General features: G+C 43.9%; 1 protein-coding gene across 1 annotated transcript; it reads right to left on the reverse strand.

Annotated features, from left to right (window-relative positions):
• Positions 1–2,353: 2,353 nt before the first annotated feature.
• CREG2 (cellular repressor of E1A stimulated genes 2) lies at positions 2,354–21,648 on the reverse strand. The gene is made up of 5 exons (XM_074901135.1): positions 21,217–21,648; positions 18,992–19,161; positions 7,636–7,749; positions 5,761–5,844; positions 2,354–3,212 (listed from the first exon to the last, which is right to left on the reverse strand). The coding sequence occupies exons 1-5, from the start codon at positions 21,646–21,648 to the stop codon at positions 3,194–3,196; spliced, it is 819 nt and encodes a 272-aa protein (XP_074757236.1). The 3' UTR covers positions 2,354–3,193.
• Between the last annotated feature and the right edge of the window lie 1,477 nt (positions 21,649–23,125).

Here is a 23,125-nt window from a genome sequence, read left to right on the forward strand (position 1 = left end):
GGCAGCCCTTGCCGCGCCGGGAGGGGCGCCCCGCCCCCTCCGCCGCCAGCCCCGCCCCGCCGGTAAGGGGCCGGTGAGGGGCCGGCCCGGGGCCGCAGGGTCAGGGGAGCGGGGGGAGGAGAGCGGGCCCGCCCGCTGCGCGCAACCGGAGCCGCCGGGGCATTAACCGAAAGCGTCTCCTGCGCGGAGAGTGTCCGCTGCAGCCTTCCGCGGACCGGCCTCCCCGTACGAACAAACCCCGGAACGTGGCTTGGCCCTGAGCCCTACCGGTGGGTGGCGGTTTTTTAAGTCGAGCCCATCAACTTGGCCAGTGACTCGGGCGTGAATTGAAATTGGTCACCGCTCCACCCTCCGGGGCACACCTCACCCTCGTTCCCGGGCCAGGCGTGCCCGCCCGGGTGGCGGGAGGAGGAGCAGGGAGGGGGGTGGGCGGTGGGCGTGGGGCCCGGCCGGGCACAGCGGGGTGTGGAGCAACGCGGGGAAGGGAGGACAAAGCCCCTCAAAAGTTCAGGTATAAAAAAGCGCCCGTGCTGTCGTACCGAGGGGAGCTCTGCTCGGAAGAATGAGAAATGGTCAGTATCACGTAAAAAAAAAAAAAAACAAACCTGGAGAAAAATGTGTTGAAGTAAGAGATGAAGGTACTGAATAAACATGATCACTTGATGGACTTTTTTCATTAAATAGGAATATTTGATATATACATCTTCTTAAATAAACATGTTTAAAGTCTTACCAGTGTTTTCATACAAGACATCTGTACCTTTTTCCAGCTTCTGAAATGGAAAGCTTGTTTTCACCTGCTGCCAGTCTTTTCTGAATGGTCTCGTAACAGCTGTTTCTCCTTTAGAAGTCACCATTTATGTAATCCTAAATTGTTACCGATGTCATCAAACAATGTTGTCAAGTTTAGGTAATGTCCTTCCTAATCGTCATTATATGTTGTGGCTGCTGACGCAGACAGGGTCTAGTAGAGCCTGGAATAGTTTGCTCAGAAGGTGTCATTGGACAAAAGCCGTGAGCTTGCCCTACTCTGTGTCGGCACCAAGGCCATTATGTTCCCATTTCTATTCAGGACTGGGTGTTTCGAGAAATAAATAAATCAATCTATCTTTAAACCCAAAGTATTCTTTAAAGTAACTCTTCAGCATTCTCCCAGAATGCTTGGCAGTGTTAGGACTCTCTCCAAAGGCACTGAGCACTGTGAGAATAAGATTAAAGTGGTGAAATCAAGAAGACAGCCAAGATTGAGCAAAGTAATGTGGAAGCAGCTGTGGAGAAGGAATTGGAAGTTGAGGGAAGAACACAGAAAAGCGAGGGTTAATGAAGAAAAAATTGGGAAAAAGAGGGTAAGGCAACAGAGAAGGAGAAGGTTAGATGGCAAGGTGGTGGCAGAGTAGGGGCAGGTAAAGGATGAGCCATGTTGAAGGATGGCAAGTGACAGACAATTTGGAAGGAGCACAAATTCAGTGTTTGTCTAAAAGCAGATCAAAAAAAGTGACGGTACTTTACTGAGTCTGAAAGACATTCAGTGTGATCAGAACAGACATCACTCTAGAGATGGAATAAAAGTAAAAAGAGTCAGTACAAATGAAAAGAACAGCTGCAGGAAATGTTCTTTTAAGAATATGGAGTCACTGGAAATAGGAAACGGATGTTGGCTGTGATTTGTACAGGTTAGGAAACTGTTGTCGCGGTCCTCACAGCGAATGCAGTCCAACCAGGGGCAAGACAAAGACTGTAAGGCGTAAATAGGAAACACAGGCTGCTTCCTATAACCTTTATCAGATAAGTGGGACTTTTAGTAGGAGAGCTTGAATTTTGCTGAAAGGAGATGGTGCGGGAAAGCAAGATGAAAAGGTAAAATCTCAGCCTTGGCTTAAGAAAACATGCCAAAGGAAGGTGGACAGTGGAGAACAAGCTGTAACAAGAACTTGTAAGAGCAAGGCTAACAAGGGAAGAAATAGCACTGAGAAAACTTCCAAAACACCATTAATGCACACCGGAGAGGTGGGTGCTCAGTCCCCACGTGCAGAAAAGAAGAGGAAACGTTGTTAAGGGTGACATTTGACTGCCACAGTGAAAGCAAAGCTGACGGTAACAAGAAGATGAAGAAAAGATGAAAGGTGCTTGGCTAGACTTTTCTTCCCAGATAAAATCGAGGCTGTACCAAGGTAGATCTGAGTCTCAATTCCCAGAAATATTTTGAGAGAAATTAGCTTGGTTCAGGAAAACTGAAAAAAAAAGGCAGATGTTCAGATTAGATAGAAGTTATAATGGCTGTCAGCAAAAGGTCAGTTATTCTGGTTAAGGCTGTACAGCAGATTCAAGAATATTCTAACTGCAGTTTCCACTTTGAAATTTGATTTATTTGCATTTCTTCTTGATAGCCATTTTGTTAACAACATTCAGTATCTTTAGAAATCAAAATACATTGCAAATTGCAATACGCATCCAGAAACAAGACAGGGCGCATTTCATCCATTGAAGTGATCAAAATTTTATCAGAAACAGGGCCTTCTTTGGTTAAATAAGAACAGCAGTTCAAACTAGCTGTGCTTAAATCCTGTACATGCATTACATTTGCACAAATTAGCAAAAAGTGAGAACCCAGGTTTAGAACTTTGTCTTCCTTTTTTCAGCAAGTATACAGACATGACTAAATGCACCTCTTAAATACTGCAAACCCACAGTTAAAGTTTTAAATAATACCCATTGCACAACAAGCTTTTTGGGGGAAGCTACAGAAATAACTCAAATACAGAACACGTGGAAATAAATTACATACCAGCTAGTGGAAATGCTTAATAAATTCGTAAGTGCTTATCAAGACCTTTTATAAAAAATTTTATTCTAATAATTAAAGCACAACAAATAAATGGGATTTTTGCTATTTACTTGAACTGATGCAAGATCAGACCCTTTACAGTCTCAACGATGATTTTATTATGATATCTCAATAAAACTCTTCGGGTTAAAAGCTTTAACAGATACCACTTACCACATGATGACCAATATCACTGGAGACACTTCTCAGTTTAAAGAAAAATTGGAACTAGTATATAGTTAATAACGTAAAGCCCAATTAAGCAAACTACCATCTCCTCCCCTTTTTTTGGTCCGGGAAATTCCATCCAAAACCTGCAGGTGATATTTTTGATGTATTTCTACAGACTTTCAAGGACTTCTATGGTAGCTATTCCTTGGAGAATGCACTGTGAAATGAGAACAGGTGATTTAAGACAGCATTTCTTCACGAAGCCCCTTTTATCACTTTACATGCCATCACCATTTCATGTTTTGAGGTCCTGTCAAGAACCTTATGGCAGGTCCATATAGAAAAGCTTCTTGATGAATGTGTCAATTTACAATACAGAAGCTACTCCAATTAATCTAGGCGTGCAAGGAGACAGCCTACAGCAAGTAGGGTACTGTAAATTCAAAACCTTTCTTAGTGCACCCTTACTTCTTAAACAGTTAAAGCTCTATGGTACATCGTTGATACAATCCCTTACTGCATAAAGGCAAGATAGGACATAGGACCATGTCACAGATTTGCTTAATCTGAGTGTGTGTGTTTAGGGGCAGGGGAGAGAATAGGCAGTTCAGGTTTCTCTGGGAATAGTAGTGAACTGGGATAATGAAACATGTAATTAAAGTTGCACAGAAATGCTAGACCTGTGGAGATTCCCTTGTAAGGGACTAGTACTCTGCCTCTTTGACTCAGTTTTAAAAGTCCCATTAATCCTAATGGATAAAGTATCAAATCCATAGTGGACAAAGATCTCCATGGCAAAATTACATGAATCAAGGAGGATTTCACTTGATGGTATTCTATAAATCTGTACAGGATGGGTTGTTTTGCTTCAATACTACACCGTGTGAGATTTGGGGGCAAACTCAAATGGGTAAATGCTGCTCATCTGCTGAGAAAAAATAAAAAAGGGAATGGATTCAGGCAGGACACTTCCTCCTTTTGCGTAATTACCTCTGCAAAAGATCTGCAGTGCTAACAGTCTCTGGCAATGAGACAAGAACAAGAAATGCTTAACAAGCATCTAAACAAAGCTTTTCCCCTACATTTGTCTTTGATTCTTAACGAATATCAGGAATTGTAGTGATGCCTGGAGCCCTGAACTTGCCCAAGGGATAACTGGCCCCTGGTAGTTAAATCAGCACGGTGCCCAGCTCCGCTTTGGGAATGACTTCCTCTCTCCATGCCTGAACCAAACTAAGCTCAGCTGCACTTAATTGGCTTCCAGCTGGTCATAGCTCACGCAGCTGCCTCTGAGCTCTGCCTGGGTATTAACCTGTACAAGCTGGGGTCACTTGCCCAGGGACGCAGTCTCCTCCTCAGCCTAGCCATGGTGCAGGCTGGTATCCAGAGCTCAGGGCCCTCCCAGGGATGCTGGAAGACCTTCCCCACAGGCACAGAAACCTCATCTCAATGTTTAACAGGGAGAACAGCCATATAATTTGCAAACTGTGTAATGACTTGGCTGGTTAGCCATGGGAATTTTCTTACTGTCATACCCTTATGAACTGCAGAATAAGTTTACCAGGAAATGTAGAGAAAGGGCTGAAGGTGAACAGAATACCTTTGAACTCTTTTGGTATTATCACAGGAGATGATGCCTATTTATAGTGCATTTGCAACAGTTTGCACTTTCCACACTAGGAATATGAGGTTTTTCATGGCCTGAAATATCTACCTATTTTTAGGCTTCTTTAAAAAATAAATACATGATCAAGCCCTTCAAAACTTGGTGAAGAAAGAGAGTTAAGAGACTGGCTCCACCCCTAGATGAGTTAGTGACGGTTTACAAAAAATCAGTTGCACAAATGAGTTAAAAATAAAGGATTGGCTGGAGAAAGGATGCAAAAAAATCAAGACTACAGGCTATTAAAAATGCTTTTCCTGTCTCATAACAGGAACAGGCTAGTTGAGAACATTTACTTAAATTCTTCTTATGAGAATGTTTATACTTGTATTAGGATAATCCTTGTGGGACTGATTTGGTTTTGGCCTTAACACATTTAACCAGCTTTGTGTCAGTGAGAGACAAGTTATACTGGAGCCATGTTGTTTGAGCTGCTTGCATTTTTTCTAAAAGAGAGATTTTCTACTCAATTTCCAAGCAAAATATCAAATTATCTAATTAGGGGGAAGCACATGTAGAAAATGTAAGTTAGCAAATGAGGACAGCCTTAGCAAAATACTTTTTTAAAACTTAAATATCTAAATTTGTAGCTATTAAGTTTCTCTTAGAGTACTTACAAATCAAGGGAGACCAAGCAGCAGTAATACCTCCACAATGCATAGAGGGTTCTGAGTAGGCAATTTGCCTTTTCTGTAAATCAGAACATTATATTTAGCACATACTGTAGTTTCCCTGTGGGTGCACAGCAGCGGAAGTCAAAACAAACAGATACAAAGCATTTTTAAGCAGCATTTAAGATGATGTGTTGCCTGTTTGAAGTGACAAGTTTGTACATTGCAGGGTAGGGCTAGTATCCACCTCTCCTTTATAATTTGAGTCTGTGTTGGTTTATTTTCACTCTGCTCGATGTAAGACAGGGCTATTTTGAAGCTTTTTGGGGACAAAAAAAAAAAAATCACGGTAAAGTAACCACCCAGCATGAAATTTTACGTGTTTGAGAAGGAAACTCAGAAGATCTCTATCTTGAAGCCCATTCAATCACCCTTTACTTGGAACTGCTTTTACATACTCTTCTACTGCAATGGCAGAAACGTCTCCATACCAGCTCTGAAGCCAGATGTGCTCAATATTCATTTTCATGAAGAACCACTCATAGCTACGAGGCCACTTTCTTACCACTGGGTGCCTGGAAGGACAAAGAGAAATATAAAAAAGAATTGAAAAGATGTGCCAAAGCATATGCATAGTCTGTTTTTTTCTTCAGCCTAGCATGCTCAGCCAGAGTGAAACCTGAGACCTGAGAACCACCACCATTCATCTTTTTTGCCTCCCTTGCAGTAAGGTTTATGATCTTCCATACTCCAGTCTGGCAAGAACCGCAATGAAGGCAGCCAGTGAACACCATCTTCCCCCACTGCAGAACCCCATCTCTAAACGCATATGTTGTTTGGTCTCTAAGTAAGTGAAAAACAGTTAGAGGAGATTCTCTGGATGTGTGTCAGGGTTGTGCTTGTATCTGTTCAAAGGAAACAGAATTCTGAAAATATTACATCTTTGGTAGCAGTTGTGGTATGGCAGGAGAGCTAATAAAACTGGCTAGCAGGCAGCACACAGCCTCTTTTGAGTTGTTGCCTTCTAGAGCCTTCTCAACCTGTATTTCTGTCTCATTTCTTGGGCCTGCAACTAGCTTGAAGAGACCTCCCTGCCAGCAATACTGGGTGCAGACGTCTGGTCCCCAAGCCCCAGCGAGTGAATCTGCAGAGGATGCTGTGGGATGCTCAGCAATGGTGCACAGGTGGATACAACAGCTCTAGCTGCCATATTTGTGTGAGCACAGTGGGAAGAGGTGCAAGTGGGGGCAGGGTTGGCCCAGTGCCCCTCTGCCCCTGCTGACGACCCTGCAGAGGAAACGGTTGGTTTGGCAACCTTTGGGTAGAGCTGGGGCTTCCCACCGTTTCCTGAGTTGGCCCTTTGCACACCCACAACTCTGTCACTGGGAAGTGGCTCCAGCTGCTGCTGGCGTTGGATGATGTGACCCCTGGCAGTCCTCACCATGTCAGTCTGGCTTTTGCATCCTGAAGACAGAGCAGCCACTGCAGAGGTGCTGGTGGATTCTGGCTTGCATAGGAATCTGTTTCTGCAAAGTTTGTAAAAAAGGCTTGTGTGCCAATAAGGCGCCTGTCTGTCCATGGTCCCATTTTAGCTTTTGATGGGACTCCTGCTGACAGGATCCCACCCTAACCTCTTCCAGCAGGCCAGAGAGAATATTGCCCCTGGGCTGTTTTGGATCCCAGCTCATCCCAGTTTCCCACCAGGCAGGGTACGCCTGGAAGACCATCCCTGGCAGCCTGTGTGGGAGATGCAGGCCCCAGCCAAGGTTTGGGTTTTTCATGCCTGTTATTCTGAAGACCCACTGGAGGGCATGGGGGCACACCCTGGGGGTGTGTGTATGTGCCTAGGTTGTGCTTGCATCTGTTCAAAGGAGACTCTTGGGCAAGTATTATGGATTTAGTAGCAGTTGTCCTGGTATGTCAGAAGAGGTAATAAAACCTGCAAACTCCACCCTGCAAATGGTGTAAACCCAAAGGCAGCAGAGCTCTGCTCTGAGCAGGGGGCTGTGGCTGAAGAGCACTACCTGTCCTAAGGTGGAGAAGAATCATTAAAGGTAACAAATACACCATGGATTATGGAATATCTCCTTGGAGCCAGGTGAAATATTTTCCCCAGATTATAAACCTCGTGCCTTACTGGAGTCCAATACTGACTAATTGCATTTCCATACTTTGTTACCTCAAGAGTCAAAAGGTCGCACAGCTCTGCCTGTTGTTCCAAGCCACACAGAAACCAATGTGCTTCATGGCCCCAAAGTGAAGATGAGGCTTGTTTCTTCTCAGATTTTCCGTACCAAACGGCCACATCCATATATTTGTCTCAAACCTGCGGGTTGCAGTCTACTGAGTGCCTGTTACGTACAGACCTGGAAAACATTGCTTGCTTGGCAAATTCCACTTCCTCCGGAGGCACCGTGACCATCTGTCCCGTGAGAGTCAGCCTGGCGCACCTTGGATCCTCTGGATCGATTACATTTTTTCTGTGCACAGAGAAAAATGCTCATGTGTAATAGCTTGATTTCTTTGATAAGGGCTTTCGGAGAAATATGAACTCCTGTTCACATATAAAAAGCTGTAATATTTTGTCAAGCCTTGCACGTCTTTTCTACACCCAGCTATAACATTTGGGGGGGGCTCCTGAAGGAATACTCACCTGAAACAGATCTCTGCTGTAGATATTTGCCTAATCTTAATTTATGCTCTTAAAAACTGGATTAATATATGCTAGGTTGTGAAAAATATGAAAATGGCAGTTTTCCCAGACATATGTACAGACCTGAATTCAGGATTCTGAAAAGAACTACTGAGATGGTTAGCCCGTGCCTATGCCTACAAAATAAGTGTGCATATGTGTATTTGTGCATAAAACATAAGGTCTTTTCCTTGTGCCTATCCTAGAAACAAAATCCTTGTTCATTTTTTACCAATTTTTCAACTCTTTTACACCAAAGAGACAAGTAAGATCTATTAAAAATTTTTTCCAACTGCCTTCATCCTTCAGACTGAGACAGGGAAGGTACTTGTTGCTTTCTGGCTCTTTCTACACAGTAATAATAAATAACTCCCATTAGTAGCTGTGGGGCAATTGCTGACTCTTGACATATAAAATACGAGGATATAAATCATAAGTAAATTGACCAGTCACAAAAAAAAAGCCGTATGAAATGACTGCAAAGGCCTGATCCTGGCAAGTCCCATTGCCAGCAGCTTGAGACTGCTCAACATCTCATGGGACTGTCTCCCCACCTAAGAACATAAACCTGAAAAACTACATTAGGAAATGAAGACTGCATTTCTTCTTCTCTGTGTTTTAATCTGAAGCAGCAAATCACAGTAAATTACATCTCATCTGTATGTGATTTTATTTAAAGATCTTGGCTTGAGCCCTTTAGCCTTAACTGTGTGCAATCTGCAATGGCTTTTTTGTTGTTGTTGTTGTTATAATTCGCAATGTAAGTCTATTGGACATACTCCTGCAGCTAATTTAACACCTGCAGATTCCACACAGATGGTTATGAAAGACTGTGTAGCTCACTGGATAAAGCATCTGCTTTTATAGATAGGGCCATGAACAGAGATATACAAGGAAGTATAGCGGGCTTATTGATAGTCAGCTATGCCCAGTAAGCACTTGGCACCATCTGTAGCCTGAGCTCCAAAAAGCCATTTGTAGTCACATCATCTCTGGGATGTTTTTTCAGCATCCTGTTTGGTCTGGAGCAGCAGTTGTCTGAACGGGGTGTTCAGCTTAACAACCTCTGGACAAACTTCACTCGTACCCTTTTTCCTCCACCACACTTTCTTCTTGGGAGGAAGGGCAGCTGCCATAGATCAAGCTCAAACTTTCTGTTCACGTCAATAAATAATGGTCTAACTTTCTCTAGTACTTCTTTTTTCTTATTCTGAAGTAATAAATGAATGGTGTTCCAAGTACCTGAAAAATCTTCATTCCCTGCACTGGCACTGGGTTTATTTCTATCTGTATATTCAGAGTACAAACTTGCCTACCTGGTCACCTTGGCATGCTGTAGATCCTCAGCACTAACCCCTACTGCATGCTGAAGGTGCCATTCCCCATTTGGCTAGCAGTGGCCTAAGAGCATCCTGTCCCCAAGCAGTACAGCTTCACGCCCCAGGGACACCCAGTCTCCAGACATTTCTTTTGTGTAGGCTTTGGGTGTTGTGTGGCTGCTCAGCACCCATGGTCCAACAAGAAGCTCACACACCAAAACACAAAGAAATATAGGTGAATACAAGTGTATATAGCTGCAGAGAGAGAAGCTGAATCCCACAGACAATAGGTGTCAGCCAAGGGCCTGCATGTCCAGCGGCCAGGGCAGCACAGATTCACACTCTTGGAACCACTGGCCCTGGATGGCAGAGTCCCAAAGTCCATTTGAAGTGATCTCCTGATCTATTGTTATCTTTTGTGCTTAATACTGAATCGACACCCTCTACATATGTTTATATATTGAACTTGATGATTCTTAAAAATACAGAAGGGAAAATCTCAGTTCAGAAGATTGTTTTAAACTAATAAGTGTGTATCTGTGTGTATGAAACCATTTCCTCCACAGCCTAACAGCATCATAAAACAACTGAAGAGCTGGAAAAAGCAGGCATATTTGCAAGGGCCTTTCCTGGGTATAGCTCCTAGGTAAGACATGGGTAATTACTTTCAGAGAAATAGAAAGGGATTAATGGATATCTGCATTTCACAGAGGGGATCAAGGCAATAGATCTGGGCATGATCGGGAGCAGTGAGAGATTTTGGTCCAACACCTTCTCAGGTTACAATTCTTTGATCTTTTTGTGCAAGTACACATTTATTCTAAACGCATACTCAATGATTCTGAGTAGGCAACAGACCTGACGTTGCTGTGGTTAAGCAGTGAATCCTGCCTGCCTTTGCTGAGACCGTTTTGCCTGATAGAATTAGTGTCAGATGTGACTCTTCCCCAATCTACAGGAAAAACTGCTCTCCACAAAACCCACACATTGTACATCCATATCTGGAATGGGTTTATTTCTGTTTTTTCCCCTGCTCCTTCTTCCGTTTGCAGTTTTCTCTATGTTCCTGTGAGTCAGGGCGTTACACTGATCAACACACAGAGTTACTATTCTTCCCAGTATTCAAAGATATTCAAACGGAATTTTGCACATTGGAATAATGTTCTGGAGGGTCCGTTCATTTTCCTGGGAAATGAAGCAAACAATTTGTTGAGATTATGTTAGATGAAGTTGTGGAAGAGCTGAAAAGGACAATGATACATCGGAGTTCAGGACGCTGTGTTATTAATTTGTTGGCTTTGCTTTTAGTGCTGCCTCTTATCATAGGTTTTCTGTTTCAGAATAGAACCTTGTATTCTAATCTTACATTAGCATTTTCTTTATCAAAGGAGCCTTTCATATTCTGAAGTAAATCTGTTTCTGCATCATTTTTGGGACAGTATTTCCCTAATAATATGTAATTACTTTTATACTTCTTAAAGCATCAAAAATCACTAAACTTACAGCTACAACTTCTAAGTCCATTGAGAACAGATCTTGAATTTTCAGTGGTGCTACCTTTGCAACTAATATAAATGCAGGTTTTGCTTCCTAGGAGTAAAAGGATATAGCCAGGGATATATTTTTATTAAAGATAATAAAGAGATACCAGGGATAAATACGTATATTTACTAAAATATTCCTTCCTCACATCTGTAGAGGTCTAGTCATGCATTCACTAGTCACTTCTTGCCTTCTGTATAAATAAACACATATTCAAGCTCTCAGTCCTTGAGTTCCTTTTGTCTTTGTTGGCACAAGAACATGTAGGTGTGGAGGAGCAGCTTTATCGAACATTTGTGTGCTGCTGGGTGGGGACGAGGGGGAGGCAGAGCCAGGCAGAGAGACAGTATGCTGGTGACACTTTCTATCGAGGAAACCTGATCTGGCTTCTCAGGTACTGTCTTTACCAGAATCAGGTCCTCTGTCTCCCTGGAGAAGATTTCATGAAGGCTATGATAAATATGAACTGAGCGGAAGAGAAAGCAGGGAACTACGGAAGGAGACCAAGCAATAGGGAACACATTTTTTTATGCTTATTTAAAATACATACACCTTGTTGCAGAAATTGAGGGAAGACAGATTAAAATGGAAGATTTCATTTATGCATTTTATAAGAACACAGTGCATTAAGAGAGGCCATCTTAATTATTCATCTGATTTGTGAAGAGAGAATTGATTGTCTCTGTTCCTCTGCTTATGGTGACCAAACTAGGTAGGCAGAGTTTGGCCCAGTCCAGGCAGTTGTCTCTTCCAAGCACATGAGATGAAAGAATAAGCTGCATTCACTTACAGAGGTGCCAGTTTTACTGAGCCTAAGAAGTCTGTGTCCAAGTGAAGTATATTTCCCAACAGAGATGCAATGCCACGAAGCATACTGCTGATGAATATGTCCCACTTACTTTACTGTGTGCACTTCTGCACTTTCTGGGTCGTGGTTCAGAGGAAAGAGTGCCACCTACTCATTAAATTGTTTACTACACTACCCATCTCTTGGATTTTAATTACAACAACTAGCCAAGTCCGGATCTGATGAACCCACAGTTCAGGCTGATGAAGTTATATTGGCACACAAGGTGATGATGTTGGGACTTTGTTAGGATTCTCTTTCTCAGTTAAGATCTCTGCTTTGACTGACAATGCTCAGTCTCCTGGTTTCTGACCAAAAATATCCCTGAGTATTATGTTCATTTTCAGCCTCTGCAGTCCATTACTGAGGTGAAACAGAACTTGCACAGATCAGCAATAAAGGCAAAATAGGATTTTAGGAGGCACTTGGGAAGAAAAGCCAGGTGTCTCCCGTATGAATCAGCAGGAAGAGGGCAGGAGGGTTCACTAATGCTCCAGGGACAGGGAGGAGGAAGCAGGGGTCTATGGAGAAGAACCTCTCTCTTTTTCTTCTTCTCTAGCGTCCTCTTCCCACAGAGGAGCTGCCATCCTTCTCCATCCCCCTGAGGAAACAGGACCTTTCATCCTCCCTGTCAGGATCCATAAATCCTCCCCATCTCCCCCGAACATGGTTCTCCCTACCTGTGAGAAAGCACTGCCTCTACCCTTCTACTTCTTGAGCAGAATGGAAAAGAAGTTAGTAAAGGGCCTTCCCCTTTTGCAGAAAAGGAGAGCCAGAGAGCCAAGAAGAAAGCCCCATAGAACGGTTTTCCTGCATTTTTTTTTCTACCTTAGAGCATGCAGTTCATGTAGCATAAAGGCAATGTGGCATTGACTGTCTCCATGTGGCATTGACTGTCTCCACAGATCCTAACCTACCTATAGCGACAGCAACAGCCATGCAAAGCCGTGCAATTAGGAGGTGGGGACTGGCTGCTGGAACAGCTCATCCCTGTCGCCTCCCACAGACACAAGGTAGGCAGCCTGTCCCCCTGCACAGGGCTCCTCTTCGCCTAGCCCCAAACTGGGCACAAGGTGAAGACTCAGTGTTATTTTCTAGTGTATACATCACAGGATTTTTTTGTCCCTTAAAATCTACAGAAAGGAAGGCACGAAATGTTATGTCCTCAGAGAATTATTGTAAAGTGCTTATAATTTTGATTCATAAATGTGATTAATTTTGAAGAGCAAGTTATCCTCCTCGTACATTTCATCTGCTCACCACTAACTACCAGAGTCTCTGAAGCCGAAGGAATGTATTGGTGCTGCTAATCTGCGTGGCATGAACGTCAAACAAAATCTCTGCTGAAAGCAATTTCATAATCTGAAAAGCTGTGGCTGGCCTTCGGCTGGATATAGCTGGGCAGTTTTTCCCTGCCTTGCTCTTGATTTTGACAAGAATGTCTTTATCAGCTGTGTTTGAGAGCCAGCAAAGATAGTTAAAAGACATCTTTGCTTTTGCTTTTGGAAGAGCAGTCTTTGGTTCTGAATCTGAAATCAGGCTTCGGAGCTGAAGAGCATTGGTACAATGGCTGTTCTGCATCTAAGTGAGCCTGTATTCCTAGTATACCTAGTTTCTGTTTTAAATAATTTTAAATAACTCTTCCTAGAAGATAATCCTTCCTAGAATGTTTTAATTAGAATTGTTAAGTGAAGCCAGTCTGCTTGTCTGTCTTGACAATAACAACTCATTTCTTTAGCTGAACCCTATGTTTCAGACAGGAGACTTTTTATATAATTTAACCATAGACAATTCACAGGAAAAAAAAAAAAAGAATCACAGCATCAACTATTTCTGTAAACAGAGTCAGAAAAACACATACTACTTCACAAGAAAGGGATTTTGGGAAGTTGGTTATTTAAGAATACAGGAAAAAAAATAGTAATTTAGAGCTATATTGTGTGCATTGGGTCACAATGATACTAGGTTTCATATTTGACATTCTAATTTGGTGTCTTCCTGATTTTTTTAAATACAGATTTTTCAGGAACAGCTACTGACATAATTATTTGCATATGACTAAAAAGAGCCAATATAAATACCAGAACAAGAAATGTGTCTGTGCCACAAAACCAGGAGGTGGATCTCAAAAATTGAGGGATGTCTGGATTCAGCCTTTGTCTTCTGCATGCATCATTTCTCTTTGTGTGAAGGGGCAGTGCCAAATTTGTTATATTCATCCTCCTCTTAACTGACTCTACAAACCCAGCAGTAGCTGTATGTTGGATGGCCAACTGACATCTCAAATGTTGTGTCTGCCACCCATGGCAGGCTTACCTTCTCTCAGGATTGCCCAGCGATGAAGTCGGCAGTTTATGCACACTGCCAATCAACCACACAGCAGGGACCCTAACCCACCGAATTACCCTCCTATTCCCATGGCCCGCTGGTATCCAGGAGTGCTGGAGATGCTCAGTGCTTCCCATCAGCCTTTTCAATGCAGAGTTTAGGAAACCTATGGAGCTTATATCCACTGAAGGTGTCTGCCCAGTTGTGTTGATCCGCTACCTCGAGCAGTAGATGAGCATGGTGGGTAAAATGGCTCTGATGGAGCCACCCCTGATGTAGGTCGTAAGCCAGGAAAGGAACCTGCATTCCTCAAAATTATTCACAGTCTACAGTGTGGATTTGAAACACCATCCTCCAAACTAATAGCAAGGGAAAACAAACACATGGGCTGACCCCGAAGCTCACTGCTTTTCTTTATTTTTCCTTTGTGTGAAAACCCGTTCATGGCAGCCTTGTAACTGCTCCTTCTCTAAGAAAGCTGCAGTTGGTCCCTACGAATGTGCTGAACCTGATGTCAAGGAGGTGACACACTTTTAAAATTAATTGCCTGTTTTCCAGACTGCAGCTGTAATGAGGCAGGTCTAGGAGCTTACTTGGAAAGGGAGATCCTCTGAGCAGCCTGTGTGTTGGGAAAATGCGTTTAGAACAATAGCTGCTCTATTCTTTAATGTCGGTCTTGGTCTTGCTCCCTCTGAAAGCTGTAAGAATGGGATTCAATCTTTTCAGCTTGTCTGTCGCACAGACATGCCAGCTTAGTCTATTTATAGCCCCGAACGGTTTAATTTTTCTTGCCTCTATTATCCATTTATCAGCCTTCCGATAGGATGCAGTGTAGTTGCTAATGAATGCTTTCTGTAGCCTGGCCATCAGAGAGCCTTCTCAGAGAAGCACAGCCTGTCTCCCCCTGGGAAATGGCAATCTTTGGGTCAGAGATGAGGAATCCAGACTGTACCTGCTACATTATAATGTCTTGCAATTAGTGCCTATTCAGATGTGTTGCATCTCTCTTTCTTCCATTATTAAATGTTATTTCTCTTATTAGTTTAGGCTTTTCAGATTTTCTCACTAGCTGATTAAATATTAAGGTTGGAGCACCAAAAAGGCCACTCTGTATTCCTTACTTCCCTGAAAGTGAAAATATTTATTGTCAAGGTTTGGAACTTGAGTTTGTTCTGAAACAAAACAAATGAAATTTACTACTAAATAAATTTAGTATCAAACTGATGTACATGCACACCAGTCATTTGAAATTCATTAGATACAAGAAGACTATTGAAATGTCAGCTGTTTTCTTTGTAAAGGCCAGAGATTTCTTTTACGTGCAATAGGTCAGAAGCATTTTTCAGGAGAGTGCCAAATACTCCAAGGAGTGTTGGCTACAGGCATCGACCAGCTTTCACATTTATTTTAATTCTTGCAACTCAAGAGTAGGTTAATAATGAAAATCTAATAAAATTCCACATGAAAATAAGCTACAAATACATTGCTAGCATACAAGGACATGAACTTCGTCATGCAGAGCATTACTCATTTAACTATTTTGTATAATTATTTTGAAGCCAAAACAATTAATGATGCTCTTGACGAAGAGAACTTTTGGTATTAAAACCACCTATTAATGACACTTTCTTTTGCAAAAACTTCACAGATATGGTTTTAATACTAGCAGGGCCTGTGGTCTCTCAGAGTAAAAGGTCTTGTCTCTCACACAGTGTGAGTAAAGAAGAGGAAGAAACTTGCTATACAAAACCTGAGCTGCCACATAAAGTTCAACACTAAGGATGCTATGGGCTGTTTGCATGGCACAGCCTGGCTATCTTAGCCCAAAAGGGATCCTTGGGCTGCCTGTGGCAGAAGTGGCCAGCTGGTTGTTACCAGCAGTGGATTCAGTGCTGGGGATAGGCCACCCCAGGCGCTGGCAGCAGGGCCTGGACGCGCTTGTTTTCTTCACTGTCACACTACCCACAGAAGCCCTTTCTGGGGAGTAATGGTAGGATGGTGTGAAGGGCTGCTAGTTTAAAATGTAAAAATCATTCACAGGTTGCTGGTTTAAAACGTAAATTCATTTCTGACCCTGGTTACAGGGGGAAGGGAAAGAAGAAAGTTAAAGCCCCAGTGCCCACGTGCTTCCTGGCTGTGAGACAGCCCCAAAGCTTGCTCACATTTTCCTAGCTATCATCAAAAACACAAACTGCAGCTCAACAAATGTCCCAGTTCTTCATTCTCTGTATTGCTCGTTCTTTGCACTAATGCCAGCCAACATCTGTTCCAGATGAGAACTCCAGAAATAATGAAAAAAACAAACTGAATGTAAGAACAAAATAAATAATGCAAGGAGGGCTGATCAGACTCTGAATCTGTGTACTCAATTCAGCAGTACACTCAATATTTAGGGTACAGTTACATGCTAAAATGAGGATGTCCTATTTTCCTCCACCTTCTTTCCCCTCTCCTTTGCACTTCTCTGGCTCTCGGGGAGCTGATTCAAGTTACTAACCCAGTAGAAATCTCATCCAGGGGAAAAAAAAAAAAAAAAACCAAACCAAAAAGGGAAGAGGTTTCTGCTGGGTTACTGAGCTAAAATAGGCCCACCATATGGTCAGCTGAAGGAAGGGGGTAGGATAGCATGGCCAGGAGCAGCAGCAGCCATGGCAAGAAGGGAAGAAGGACTGTCAGAAAACCTTATTCTCACTGTCGGGTTAATTTTCTTCAGATTTATGTTTCAGCTCAGGGTCAGGCAAAGCCCAGAGCTGATGTCAGGTGGTGATGGGGAACCATGCGACTGGTGGTAGGGAGGGAGAGTAGGTATGTGGCAACTGGTGATTAGCTTGGCCTAAGCTGTTTTAGAAATCCAGGTTTAGCTCCTTGGCCCAGAGAGCTCTTCTCACCAGAGAGCATGGTCTCAGGCTGCAGAGGGGACTACAGAGCTGGGTGGCAGATTTTAGGTTGCCCTGGCTGCAAGACAAACAGCAGCACATTCTGGCACATGGAACAAATGGGTAGTGGTTTGGAAATTACTAATAATTATTAATTATTAATTACTTAATAAAAATACGGTGAATAAATATTCTTGGAGGGTTGTGACATATATGAATTTCATATTTCTGTAAATCATGCAGCATTTCTCTTTTGTTGGTGAATTAGCACTTCCCAAACAGGTAAATCGGGCAGTGACATTGCTAAAGCATAAAAGGCAAAGGCTTTCAAGAGTGGTTGTTTAAAGTCAGGGATGAAAGGCCACACTTAAGTGCCTAAATGGGTGTGTAGTTTTCAGAAGTGTGCAACACCAGCAGTTATCATCAATGGAAGCTGCTTCGAGTGTTGAGCTTCTGAAAATAGGGCACTGCATAGGTGCTAGGACATAGGACTTAACATACATTTTTAAGAACTTGGTCTAGATATTCCGCTCCCTATTTGATTGAATGAAAAACTTAGAAAGTGGGAATAAGCTCTATTAGTCTGTTATAAAAGAGCCGATACATTTTTTAATTAAATTATTAATTCAAAATATTGAATGACATAATTTTAAGGAACAAATAGAACTATTCTGGTTTGCTCTGGTTCATTCTGGTCAACTGTGTTGACCTTCTCAAGCACTGAAAGATGAATTACCTTAACAAATGTGGAATGGAAGGTTCCTATTAGGTGTCGGACATTGCAGGAGGAAGCCATGATTTCCATTCCTTGGGAATGGGATGTCAGCCTAAAATCACTCATACTGCTTAGGACTAAGAAAGATTTCTTTTTGCCACCATCTAACTCTTAAGAAAACTATATTCTGGAGACAAATACAGACAGTATGTGCTTTATATTTGTCATTCACTGCTTTTTCCAGTGTTGTTCTCAGCTAGAGGGCTTGAGAGGTGGGATGATACCCAAGGCAATTCCTAGCTGGGAAAATCTGGGATCCAGTTCTGAAGATAAACCTCTCCTCCTCCAAAGAGGACCTTAAGTTGGAGCTAAAACTTTCAATAACATTTCTTTCTGAAGCAGCCTGCAATTTCCAGTTCTCTCTCTCTCTCATTGGTATATCCGCTAAGATCTGCTTTGGTAACAGAATCCTGTCTGACACAATTTCAGTGTCATGTACCTCATCACATAAAGAGGCCTTTGGAAATAACACTTCACACAAGGGTGACCCAGCCAAGTTTGCCACATGTTTGACTGTAAACAAACATATGGCAGAGATATGTCTTTTTCAAGGAGACAAGCATGGAGGGGAAAACTGAATCATCTTCAAGTTTACATACATACATTTTACACATATAAAGCTTCAGTGATCTGGAGTTATTCATTGTACATACGATTAGGAAGAAGTAAACTCACTGCTGTCTCTGGAGAGATGAACCTAGGGATGGCTGTAGATCAGTAAATCTCAGACCTGCCTTCCTTTGTGTGTGGGATGGTTTACTGACCGTTTCTGATATGCAAGATGTCAAAAATTTGCAATGACATCATATTCAATCGTACCCTCTGAAGAGGTGGAAATTAGACTAAGCGGCATAGTCTTGAGCGTGTAACTTGTGAACTGAGCCTGAGATCCCTTTATAGACCCCGGAGAGCTAGAGCCCTGTCAAGGCAATCAGCAGGGCCTCCAGAGCTCTTCAGCAGAGCTTGGACTGACAGCTTGCTATGACTTGGATAGCCCTCAGAACTCTGTGGACTTTAATGACTAGATCATGGCCTATAATAGGATCTTGAACACCTAGATTTTATGTAGACACCTCCAAGCAGAGATCAATATTTAGGTTTGTTGATGTGCGAGCTGAAAGCCACTCCACCTGTTGATGCTACAACATACTTCAGTGACACTTGTGCTTTTCTTCACCATACTTTACTGGGGCAACTTACTGCAACAGTAACCTAAGGAGAAATATGTAGCTGATGGTAAGAGACCAAAATAAAAGCAGGACACTGAAAGTGGGGACCCAGAATTTTGTTCTGAGGACTGTGTTCTCACTGAAGGTGGTAGTAGGCAGATAAAACTCTTTTACCTGCAGAAATTTCCATCTGCCTCTGGCAGGGTCAGAGAAGCCACAGGATTCTTCAGGAGATCTGCCACAGTGTTGTCCTTCGGCGTCACATAAAAGAAAGGGATTCCAGTGCTGTTATTGACAGGACCGTCGCTGAGAAGTAAACAGTTCCCATAGGGCATACCTTGGATCTGCAAAATTCAAATAAGCAGCTGGTTACATCTTTGCACACAGATGGTTTACCATGTCGGGGATTCCCTCAAGGACTCTAGCAGAGAGGACAGCAACCCCCAATTGCTCCCACTTCCTGTTGTGAGACACACCTTCTTCTAAATTAGATCTATCATGCTTCTATGAAAACAGATCTCTCCTGTACTTCTTCTTTCCAGACCTGTCCATGACACTATAGAGAACATCTTCCCTTCTACTGAGCTTAAAGGAACTACCAAGTTAAACGTTTTTAAGTGCATTAAAATCAATGCCATGAGCGTCAAGAAATGTTTCCTCTAAAAGAGTGCTGATGCCTTTTCTCAAACCCAAAAGGATATAGAGCCCAATTTAGCCTTGATTCAGCCTGCTTTTTACACTAATTTTGCCTCCTCTTTTGACCTTGATTTGCAATGTGATTGCATCAGTTTGCCGAGAGAGAGAGAGGAAGGCGTTTTTGCCAGAGTTGTGTTTGAAGTCAAGCTGGACATCAGCTCAGCTGTGTGGGCAGAAGCCTCAGCTACAGGTGGGGTCTCAACAACCAAGCTAGCCAGAGCAAACCTTCCTCCCGTGTCAGAGGAGGGACATCAAGGAGCCAAGTTTTCAAAAAGTTTTCTCCCATACACTGACCTGCGTACACACAGTGGATACAATGCATGCAAAAATGTTCTTGACCAGCAGTGACACAGATTAATATTCTTCATAATGATTTATACTCCTACCACGTTTTTCATCCCATTATAAATCGCAATGACAGATGCTTAATGAATCACTATTTCTTCATGTCTTCATATATTTCTTTCCTCATGGTCAATTAGATGTTAAATAGTAAAGTTACCAGTCAATACATTAATTCAACGTAACTGGTAAATCCTTTACAGCAAAATCAAATTAAGTATGAATAGTATGCTCAGTCTGTCAGGCATGGTTAATGTTACGGCGGATTCTCAGAAAGAATTGGGATCACAAGCAGCATAATTCAGCGTTCAGAGCAGCAACACCCCCCTCGTCAATTCCAGATTTTATTATGAATCAGATTTTTCTATATTAATTCTGTCTTGTAACTAGAGACAGCTAACTGCAGACTGTATTATGGCTGTAATTCCACTGAGGGTTTCTGGCAAGACCATAAACCAGAAGAGTTAAGATCATATGATTTAATAGGATTTCTGACAAACTTATGTAGAATTACAGGCCTCTTGTGTGTACGTATATATTTATTTAATGCTATTTTTTTTAACTCGTTGCTTTGTATTTCACAATAACATAAACTGCCACTAACCCAGACACGCTTCCTCAAGATTAATGTGCTTTTAACTTCGTCTATTTTCACGCTATATGATAATCAATATGAATACTTCCAAGAAAAAGTTGAAGACTTAAAGGTCTTTTTTTTTTTTCTTTTCTTTTTTTTTTTCCATCTGAGTGGTATCGGATGTTGTATCTCGTTCCAACCATTCGTTTTAAAAGGGAAATATTTTAAAGCTGGAAAAAATAATCACCCCGATTCTCCAGTGCAGCCCAGCTCTTTTGATTAATACTTCTGACAGAAAAACGGTCCTTGAAGCTGGTATAGCTGGCCCGCTGCGGGACGGACAGATTTTGTGGTAGCCCCGCAGGCTTTCCACCTCCTCCTCCGGCTCCCCCTCTCTCCTGCTCGGCGGGTGACAGCCAGAGAGCCCCGGGCGGCGGCGGGGGCCGGCCCCGCTCACTCCACGGGCGGCGGGGCAGGCAGCGTGGCCAGGAGCGGGCTCCAGGGCGCTGCCGGGAACGGCAAAGCCTCCCTGCGAGCCCGACGCTGTAGCTCTGGTTCTGCCTTAAAGATCTGGCTCCTTCCAGTGCCTCCCCGGTGTGGATTTTTTTTAGCGCGCCTCCCCTGCCGTGCTCCAAACGTGACTTGTCTCCCCCTGAGTGAGTTTTTGACTCTTTCCTCCGCGCCCCGCGTGGGTGCCGCCACGGGCGCTGCCGGCGGCGGCGCAGCCCCACGCGCCGCTCCTCAGCAGGTAACGCGTGGGCACCGGGGGGTGGGGACACCGTACCTTTCCTTGCGCGGCCCGCGTCGCCACGAAGCCCCAGGTGTTGTAGCGGGCGAGGAAGCGGGCGGTGCCGGCGCGGCCCGGGGCCCCGCCGCCCTCCCGCCGGTAGGAGAACATCCGGGAGGGGACGGGCCCTTGCCCCGGCCGCCGCGCCGCCGCCCCGGCCCCCGCCAGCGCCGCGTCCTCCCGGTAAGCCGAGGCCGGGTAGCTCTGCTTCCAGAGGCCGCCCGCCTCCTCCAGCAGCGCGGGGAGCGCCTCCTCGGTGGAGGAGCTGTGCAGCTCGTCCGCCGCCGCCCCCCCCTCGGGCAGCGGCCAGGACACCGAGCTGACCACCACGTACCCCCCCGCGCCCCCCCACAGCAGCGCGGGCAGCCACCACCCCCAGCGCCACCACCACCCCCTCGCCGCCGGCAGCCGCCACCCCGCCGCCGACATCTTCTGCGGCAGGAGGGCGCCGCGCCGCTCCCGCAGCACCCTCCTGCGGCCGCCGCCCGCCCCGCACCGCCCCCCCCCACCCTACTCCCAAATATTTGCAGCAGTCGGCGGGGCGTTCATATCCTCCCCTCCCCCCGGTGACACCCGTGGGACAGCCACCCGCGGGCCGTGGACCCCGCTTCGCCGCGGCCACGCAGGACAGAGCACGGGGCTCGCTGCGGGGTTACCCGGCGTGTCATTTGCTGGGGACTTGTCAGGCTGCTGGACCCTCTCCGTCAGGTGTGAGGCCGGGCAGGTATTTCATGAAATAATTCCTGTGCTTCATGTGCAAACCCACGCACGTGAAACCGTCCAGGCAGAGGCGGTGCCATCTCCCCGGTTATTAGAAAAAAGAGAACCCACGGGGGAACGCGCCCACGGGAACGCTCCCGTTTGGACGCTGGGGTCAGGCAGCAGCAAGACCCCGAGTGCTAGAGGGCGGACATCATTAGTTCGGTACTCGTGCGGTTCGATCTCACACGTTAGTAGGTGGAGCTGCCATTAAATTATATGTTTTCCAGGCAAGGTTTTAATTAGGCAAAGATTTGAATGTATGAGTTTTTATCAACGGCCCTATTTAGTAAAGGAGCTTTTCCATCCTGCTCCTTTTCTGTTCTTGGCAGTAGAGCCCTTCAGTATGGCCATGCAAACTTATAATTCTTTACAATATATGCTTGTAAAATTTCATCGCATTCATGCACGCTGTTTAAGGAGTACAGGTTCAATAGGAGACAGGGAGGAATGCATCTCACGGGAGCCTTTGCCTTTCACAAGGTTCTCAGATACATCGAATAGACCTTACCTTTCCACCACTGTGAAGAACGGATCACAAGGTTGATCTGCTGTTAGAACTTCAGCTTAATTGCTCCATGAGAATATGCTGCCTAACTAATCTAGAATATAAACTTTTCTAAATAAAAGACGACTGGAAAATATTGAGTATTTTTAGCTTATATTTTTTTCTAGACACCCTGTTTTGTTTTTTGTCTTCACCGTAAAAACCTGAAAGATAGTGAAAATGGGTATAATGGGCCTTAAGCCCCAAATGCATTTTTCCGACTTGTGAAGATACTTCCCCAGAGTGTGTGATTTCACTACCAAGCTCTTAATCATATCAGCAAAATTGAATACATGACTGCCTTTTCCTTTAGCACATGGCCCTGTTTACATCTGCTGTAATACCACCCTTTTGAATATTGATTCCCTCTTAAGTGCTTGAGTTGAGACAGAATAATGTAGATGCAGTGGAAATTAAATGTAGATTTCCAAAACGAAATGAGTAAAAACTTGCAAAGCTCCTGACAAGTGCTTTTCTCTAGTTCAGGAAATGGCTGTTCTTAAAATAACGAAGCAGTTGTCCTTCTTGAAATAACAACCAGGCCCAGTCAACTCCCTGCGGACGCGCTCTTCAAAAATATTTAAAAATGTAATTTCCCTG

Source organism: Athene noctua, chromosome 1 (genome assembly GCF_965140245.1).
Source record: "Athene noctua chromosome 1, bAthNoc1.hap1.1, whole genome shotgun sequence".
NCBI lineage: Eukaryota > Metazoa > Chordata > Aves > Strigiformes > Strigidae > Athene > Athene noctua.

Coding starts and splice junctions, on each gene's coding strand:
- CREG2 (XM_074901135.1), bottom strand. CDS start 21,648: ATGTCGGCGGCGGGGTGGCGGCTGCCGGCGGCGAGGGGGTGGTGGTGG. Junction 19,162..21,216: donor CGCGGGCCGCGCAAGGAAAG/GTACGGTGTCCC, acceptor TGAATTTTGCAG/ATCCAAGGTATGCCCTATGG. Junction 5,845..7,635: donor AAGCAAGCAATGTTTTCCAG/GTCTGTACGTAA, acceptor TTGTCCTTCCAG/GCACCCAGTGGTAAGAAAGT.